Raw genomic sequence first — 8661 nt, 5'->3', positions numbered from 1 at the left:
GATCCTCTTCTTTTTCTTCGTAGTCAATCATTTTCTTTAAATGGTTTAATTTTGACTTTTTACGAGGCATCTTTATTATTTTTTTTTTTAAAAAGTTCATCATTTTATTGTTTCAATATTGATGTCAGAATAGGGATTAGAGCTTTGACTTTTTACGAGGCATCTTTATTATTTAAAAAAAAAAGTTCATCATTTTATTGATTCAATATTGATGCCAGAATAGGGATTAGAACTACATAGTACATGTGGATGAATTTAATGTTATTTAAAGAATTGTTTTGTGTTACTTTATTCGTAACTAATAAATAAGAAATAATTTATCCTTCACGGTTGAGTAGTTTACGATTGATCCAGACTAAATCGGTTCGGTGCTGTTCATTCATAACCTTATTAATATTTACGCATGCGCTATTCAGACACAAGAAGCCGACTGTTGTGTGCGAGCACTAGATCTACTTTGGAAAATTTTATTTCTTATCTATATCCAGGTAGGCTAAAGTCATCATGTTGTGATATTTTTGGTATATTGTAAATATTAGCATTCTTTCATGACAATCTTCAGGTAAACTTTTATCTATGGGATCGAGTCTGACCTCAATCGTAAGACGATAGTAAAAACCACGTGGGCTTACGACGGTCAAATTTAGTCAATCTGAGACTTGTCATGTTTCGTGTGTTTTATCGCTTTTCCCGATCAAGTTTTTTAAAATAATGTCTTCTGTATATTTCTCTTATCATCTTGTTTAATTTGGAGGTTTTTGTGATTTTAAGAAAATAAAGATTTTTGTGATTTTCATTTAAAACCAAACAGGAAAACGGAACTATAACCATGCTTACCATATTTCTGTTTAAACGAAACAAATGATTAGAATTCCATGACTACCCGACCAAACTATGTTTTTTTTTTTCTTCGCAATTTCATAATTTAAAATTCAATTTAGAAATAAGTTTATTTTTATTGGGAGTGATATAGTAAGCTTTAGTGGAGTATTTACCGATCATGAGTGAAACATGAACAATACACTGAATTTTGATTGGTTGAGAGTGATCTGGCGCGTGCGAAATCCCGCTCGTCACTTGGCGCAATGTTAAACAGTTAAAACAGGCACTCAGTTATAATCCAAAGACGAGAGTCGTGGGTAGGTTAATTTAAGTATGTAAATAACATATTTTTTTTTTTTACATAGGAATTTTTTTAATTAACTGGTTTAGTTAAGGTAAAAGGGTAAATATTTGAATAACTTTATTTTAATATATGGGTTTTAAAAATTGTTAAAATTAATTTATCTTCAAGTTTGAATGAAACAGACTCGGGTAAAATATTTTTTTCTCACAATTTCTGTAATTTTTTTTAAAAGATTTATTTTCTACTTTGCTTTTAATAAATATCAGTGTATCAATGTACAATTTTAAATTGAAAGATGTCTAAGGGTCATTTCAGAAATTTAAATGTCTGCCTGCAATTTTTGCTTTTAATTTTCAAATTTAAATGATTTAAAGTACAAATTAAAATTTGACAAATATAAAATTATAAAGATATGTCACTATTAAATACATGTACCTTGGATGATAATTACATGGATAACAAATTTAAAATTTGACTGCAAAGAGTCTTTATTTGCTTTTTGACACCATGCAATAAATGGAATAAGTGGGGGGGGGGGTGTTTTATTTTCTGTTAATCTGACATTTTCAATATATCACAAATTAATTTATCAACTGATTGAATATGCAGAAAAAAGGAAGTATACAACTGTACCTGTCTTTTTTAGTCTCATTTGTACAAGGGGTAATAACTTCCTTGTATGATCTATTCTAAATATAACACATTAAATTATAATTATTCAGTTTTTGTTTTCATTTCAGGTATAATCAGAAAGTAAATAACAAAGGAAAACAAATCCCAGCGATAGATTGTGTATCTGGTTTTAAGTTCAACAGGATAAGATTGTGAAGGTAAAAATTGCTGGCAATATTTACAATGTATAAAGGAGAAAATTTACAAGACATTAAACAAGGATATTACTAATTATTTCAGAGAAAAATGGTGTCAATACCAGATGAGTACCTATGGATGATAATTGTGGGCTTTATCATTGCTTTTGTTCTGTCATTTGCAATTGGTGCTAATGATGTGGCCAACTCGTTTGGAACATCCGTTGGAGCTAAGGTGCTCACCCTGCGACAGGCCTGCATTCTCGGCAGTATATTTGAGATTTTGGGAGCCATTCTTATAGGTGAGTGAGACTTGTCAGATTAACAGGGGATATTAGCCAAAAAAAAAAACAAGTCCTGAAAATCAATGCAGGATTGTGTTGTTACGCAAGTATTTGTCTTGAAATTTGTTTACACAAGAAAATGAATGAAAGATATTAAGAAATGTATAATTAAATTTAAATAAAGCTATTTGTTTATTGTAAACCCATTTAAATAGATATATTAATAAAATTAGAATCAACAACACTGATTCTAAAGAAACAATCCCTAATTCATTGTTTACACATCAAAGGGAGAGATTAACAATTTATAAAGGCTGCAGTTTCCAGCTGATGTCAGCAATCAATGTTCTTTTTTTTTCTTCTGTAGGTTACAGAGTGTCAGACACAATACGTAAAGGGATTATAGATGTAGAATTGTATAACGGGACAGAAAGTACACTGATGGTGGGCAATGTGGCAGCTCTAACAGGTAACACTAATGCGAGAACAGCCGTAGATTCAGCATTACATGCAAAATAAATTAATTATTACAGTGAAAAGTTCACCTTGAGGAAAACAACCATTAATTTTATGTAAACTTAAAAAAAGAGAGAGGTTATGCACCCAAGATTGGCCAAATCAAAGTTGAAAAAAGTAAACCACTGGAAGGAAAATAAGTCTGATAACGTTTGCAAACATAGAGTGTAAGTGAGGGTATGGCTGCGTGCCTGAGGTCTTGATATAACGGTAGGTGAGAGCGTGCCAAGTGTACAGAAATAACTCACATATGGTGCTGATCATTATCCAAATAATTCATCTGATTGAAAATGCTCTACTGTATAACATATCCAGTTCATTTCTTCTCATTGATTTATTAGGAGAAAAAAATTGTTCATCAATTAATTGTTCCATGTCAGTCTTTTGTTTATTTTACAAAACAATATTTTGTTTTGCCTGATAGGGCACAGCTGTTTAGTATGTACAATATGTCAGTCATATCAGTGTGCACAACATAACATGAATGCCTATTGTCATTTATATTAAGGTTTCTAAAGATTTGTGTAGGAATTTACTAGTTTTATGGGTAATTAAGTGTTTTAGGGAACTCTAGATCTCTTGGTGAAAGATTAACATTATCTTGCAATGCAGAACTTGGTCTTTGTGATGTCATTAATTCAATTTAAAAAAAAAAAATTTTGATAGAATCTTGAATTTGGTTTCCAGGTTCCTGTATATGGCTGTTTGTAGCCACAATTCTGAAGCTCCCCGTTTCCACCACCCATAGCATTGTGGGGGCCACAGTGGGGTTTGCTTTGGTGGCTCATGGACACAAGGGGATTAACTGGATGAAGATGGGATTTATTGGTAAGAATGCTAAGATTTATATTCTCAAAGGCACTTCAAAAGGTCCTAAAATGGGAATTAAATATTCAGTGTTAAGATTTAATACATTACCCCCCACCCCCCACCCCCCACTAAAAAAAAATCGTTTTTATATTGAAGTATAAAGGAAAGATAAAACTTAATTTTCAGACCTTTTAATATTTCATAGAATATCATTTTCTAGGTATCTCATTGGAAAGAACATAGTGTTTTGGTATGTTATAAGGAAGTCTATTTTTATCTCTGACAGTTGGTTCTTGGTTCATTTCCCCCCTCCTGTCCGGTATCATCAGTGTTCTGGTGTTCCTGGCCATTAAGTTTCTGGTGCTAAATAAGGAGAAGCCCCTGGAGCCCGGTCTGAGGGTACTCCCCCTGTTTTACGCCCTCACTGCCGCCATCAACCTCTTCTCCGTCTTCTACAAAGGATCTGCATGTAAGTACTCTGTAGCTCTAGAATCCTGTGTGTGAAGATACATGTAATTGAGTCGTGTAACCACAATTTTGAATGGTGCAATTTAGTGTGTAATAGGGAAGTTTTTATAGATGTGTTGAAGTTGTGGAGAGCGAGAAAAAGAACTATCTTAAGATTGACAGTAAATGCATTGCTGTGTTTTAATTCTCACTGAACAAATTACTAATAGTATTTATTTTCTGAGGACAAATTATTGCCTCTGCATTGTATAATTTACATATTACAGTGTTGTATATTGGAGATTTTTTTTCAGTGCTGAAATTTGATAAGATACCACTATATGGCGTGTTCATCATCACTTTTGGTTCGGCCGTTATTGTAGCTGTTGTTATCAGGCTGGCGTTTGTTCCCTGGTACAGGAAAAAGATCCAAAGTAAGTGAAACACATTAACCAGCAGCCACACTGACTTCCAAACAATTACAATAGAGAGAATCTAAATGTGATTAGATTTGAGCATTTTGCTGAGTGGTTTGTGTAATCTTTTCAGAATATGTAGAGGAGTGTCAAGTAGAAGAGTCGGAGAAAGGAAAAGACATATTGGAAACAACATGTAAGTATAACATTTCTTATATTTGGGGACTCTAAGCTCGACATATGTGTGGGGGGATAGACAAGTTGTATAACTTGACTCTGTTTTTATTAAACAGTGGACAATGATGACGTCTCCAGACGCCAGTTGATAGATGATGAGAATAAAGAGAATATTGGTAAGGGCACCTGTTGTCTGAAAGGGTATGATTGGCTGACAAGATTTGCCAGCTGTTTTCTGATTGGATGAAAAGATTAGGGCATCTCTCATTGGCTGATTTGGCCATCCCAGAATAGGGTTGAGTAAGATGTATTCGGGAGGTAGTATTTCATAGAGATTAGATTGATCTCTATGCTCTCTTAACAGCTATCTTCTTTTCAGGTATATGTCTATCTGTATGCTCTCTCTGTAGTTTACTAACCTCTGTTTTCAGGTGCAACATGTAAGTATTTAGTATATACTACCAAACCTAGGAGAAACCTTGCATTATCTAATAATTCTTTGTGTTGTTTTTCAGGAAAAAATGAATTGGAAGTTTCTCCAAGTGGAAAGAAGTTTCCTATGGGTGGTAAGTGTTATGTGTGATTGTGTGTCTTTGTTTATGTCAAGAACTTTTTAAAAAGTTGTGCACATCTTTTTGCTTGAAGATATAGGCTTTACACGTCATAGCAAACTTTCTTTTGAACAGTTGAGATTTCTTCTTTCTCCCAAGAGCAGACTTATTTTCAGTAGAACATTTTAGTAACTTCTTTGCTTTCTTAGTTTGGAATGTTTTCATTTTCAGCAAACTTAGCAATTCTCAGTGAAAAGCTGTTGACTCCTTCAATGCTTAACGGAAATGTGATAGAAAAAGACCTCAGTATTCCTCAGTCCAAAATCCCTAGCAATTGTAAGTGTTACTGCACACCCCATAGAGTAGAAAATTTATACTCACAAGAATATTCATTGGTGCTCATAAGTGCAACAGTTGTTTTTCTAAATCAATATGCACAGTTTTTAACCATCGTTTTATTGTTGTATCTTATCAATATTGATTTTCAAGTTGTTCATTAAATTCTCATTAATATACTGTAAACCAACTGTTATTCATGACAACTTGAAATTCTTTTCTTTAAAATCCATCCCACATAATTAATTTCATTACAGAGAAAATGTCTATAAATGCTCCAATAGTTTGCAGTTAGAAATATGTAAGAATACCCCCCCTCCCCCCCCCCCCCAAAAAAAAAAAAGTCAGAACATTGCAGACATATCTCACATGTAAAAAAAAAAAAGTTGGTTTACAGTAGATGATATACATACCTGACTTGTTTGTGATGTCTGTATTTTGAGTGTCTGTGTTTTTCAGTTTCCACCCCAGAGTCTGACACATCCTGCCATTCCTCAGCTCCACTCTTGTGTACACCTGTCTCTGCCAAAGGTAAGACACCCCCATTTTGTGTGTGTTTACCTGGAATGATTCTTTTCCCATAGTTTTTCAATTTTTTTCAACAGCAATGATCAAAAGTTTTATCTGTTATCTTTACTAGGGTATCACACCATGGAAACTAATGGTTCAAATTTATTAAGTCTCCTTTCAAACCCCCAGACCAGCACATTCACTAATCTTTTGCATTGTTTTCCTCAGGTTTTTCGATTATTTCCAAACAAACCTTACCTGTACCCTTTCCTGCTTTTTAAAAACAATCATTCACTACAAAATTTTATCACACAGATTTTTCAACATTCATGTATTGTTAGATACATCTATCAAAAATAGGTAGAAAGATTACCAGCCACTTCTTTTTTCCCTCTCAATGTGTGTCAGAGATAAGTAATGAAATGTTTTGATTGTAGCTAAAAATACAGAAGAAAATGGAACACCTGGTGACAGCATTGAAAGTGTGGCTGATGTGAAGGTGAAGTATTTTATCAATGTCTATAAAGTGGAATGGAGAAAGATAATATTGGAATAGCAGGTAAAGAGAGATAACTCTAACTAAATTTTACACCTTTGGACATTTGCAGATTGAGGTAGATTTAGAGATAGCCAGAAATGCAGTAACAGACAAACCAGAAACCATCAAACTTTTCTCATTCCTTCAAATCCTTACAGCAGTGTTTGGATCCTTCGCTCATGGAGGAAATGATGTCAGGTAAGATTTTTATCTTAAACAGGAAACCTCGCAAATTTAGCAATGGTGAGATAAACAGGTCACCTTTAGTCTAATTTATAGAAAAAATTCTGTGCAAATAAAAAAAAATGTCAGTGTTCTTAATAAATAAAGAAATATAAGACAAATTGTGTAAACTATTTCTTGTTAATATTTGAGAATAATACCATACTTTTGACTGTTCACAGCAATTCCATTGGACCTCTGGTTGCATTGTGGATCATTGGTACGGAGGGAAGCGCTGCCCAGAAGACTCAGACTCCCATCTGGATCTTGGTTTATGGAGGAGTGGGAATCACCATTGGCCTGTGGGTGTGGGGAAGAAGAGTCATCAAAACCCTGGGGGAGGATCTCGCCAAAACAACACCGTCCAGGTACGACAGAGCACAGCATAAGAGGGACTGGAATTATAATTCACTTTCAATAATTAAAGGACAATTTGTTAAAAAATTTCCATTAATTTACCTATCTTTCTTTCTCAAAAACTTGGATATCTCCAAATTTTTCATTAGTTCCATTTAGTTTGCGATAACAAGGTTAGACTGTAGTTGTAGGTATAAATGAGCATTTGATGTTTTTATTTTTCAGTGGCTTCTGTATTGAGGTTGGTTCAGCTCTGACCGTCCTGTTGGCTTCTAACGTGGGCATTCCTATCAGCACAACGCACTGCAAGGTCGGCTCGGTGGTATCCGTGGGTAGGGTACGATCAAAACAGAACGTAGACTGGAAGCTCTTCAGAAACATCATCCTAGCCTGGGTGGGAACCGTTCCTGTGGCGGGGGCCATCAGTGCTCTTGCGATGTACCTATTGATGTTCACGTTATGAGGGGGAGAAACTATAGAGAGGACATTGTGAATCAATAGAACAGGGCTTCAGGGGGTCGTCCAACAGCTGGTGAATTGTGTTGTGAATAACTAGCATTCCTAAGTCACTTTTTATTACGACAAGTGCTACAAGTTTTGTCTAGTGCTATAAGTTATAATGATTGTAAGTGGAATGATACCTTTGTTTACCTCTGCCAGAGATGGTATAATTTATTTATCTGGTTTACATGTAGTCATGTGACATCGCAACTGCTACCTCAAAAAAAGTATTTATTCATTGAAGTCGGTGTGGAGAAGAGGGAAAAAAATTATCTTGTCAACTATACTTGTAATAGCTTACTGCTTAAAGGTTCAACTAAAGATCTCAAGCTTATTAATATCATATCAGTATTTTGTATTATTTTAAGCTTGATAATGTGTGCATACCACCAGCATTTTCAGTCATAAGAGTATTTGTCAAATTATTTTCCAAAATATTTTATTGCATTTCCTGAGGAAATTAAGCTTGTATTATGAGGTCATAGCTGATCGTGAATATATCTTGAGTTTATATCTCTCTATTTCTTAGAGATGAAAAATCTAGTCCCTTTTCAAGAGTTCACTTAAGTTTTGAGTATGTATGAATGCTGGGTAAGGGGGACAATTTTATATCGTAAAGGATATCTGGGCCTTTTTTTGTGTTCAGTGTATTGCCAAAATTAATTTTTTTAAATATATTTATCCCCCCCAAAAAAAATTACAAAAAAATTATTTTAAAAAGATGCATGAAAAAAAAATACAAAAAAAAAAAATAATAATAAATAAATAATAAAAAAAAAAGAATTAGTAAAAAAAAAATTTTTTAAAGGGAATAGGAAAAATAACATATCTCTAAAAAAGTGGAAAATTAAAAAAAAAAAAAAAAAATAAATAAAAGAAAAATGAAGAAAAAAAAAGATTAAATGAAAACAAATAACTAGTATTTTTGTTTAGTGAAAGTGCTACATTATGTATTGGTAAAATGAAGCATAATGAGCTTTCCTAAACCCCTCACAGAGAAATCCAGTCTCAATATTTATGGATTCTTGTTCATGCATAAATTTTTGTTTTATGTATGAATT

At 33.4% G+C, this 8661-nt stretch overlaps 1 protein-coding gene across 1 annotated transcript; it reads left to right on the top strand.

The window, feature by feature from the left end:
* Positions 1 to 420: 420 nt before the first annotated feature.
* On the top strand, positions 421 to 8348 carry LOC134231037 (sodium-dependent phosphate transporter 1-like). Its single transcript, XM_062712939.1, has 16 exons — positions 421 to 488; positions 1867 to 1956; positions 2039 to 2237; positions 2587 to 2688; positions 3423 to 3563; positions 3832 to 4014; positions 4307 to 4426; positions 4542 to 4604; positions 4702 to 4761; positions 5101 to 5151; positions 5368 to 5472; positions 5932 to 6003; positions 6420 to 6481; positions 6591 to 6718; positions 6925 to 7110; positions 7325 to 8348. The coding sequence occupies exons 3-16, from the start codon at positions 2045 to 2047 to the stop codon at positions 7560 to 7562; spliced, it is 1704 nt and encodes a 567-aa protein (XP_062568923.1). The 5' UTR covers positions 421 to 488; positions 1867 to 1956; positions 2039 to 2044; the 3' UTR covers positions 7563 to 8348.
* The last annotated feature ends 313 nt before the right edge of the window (positions 8349 to 8661 follow it).

This window comes from Saccostrea cucullata, unplaced genomic scaffold, assembly GCF_032062105.1.
Source record: "Saccostrea cucullata isolate Sc308-1 unplaced genomic scaffold, CSIRO_AGI_Scuc_v1 ctg431, whole genome shotgun sequence".
NCBI lineage: Eukaryota > Metazoa > Mollusca > Bivalvia > Ostreida > Ostreidae > Saccostrea > Saccostrea cuccullata.
This window is presented reverse-complemented; position numbering and strand designations above follow the sequence as displayed.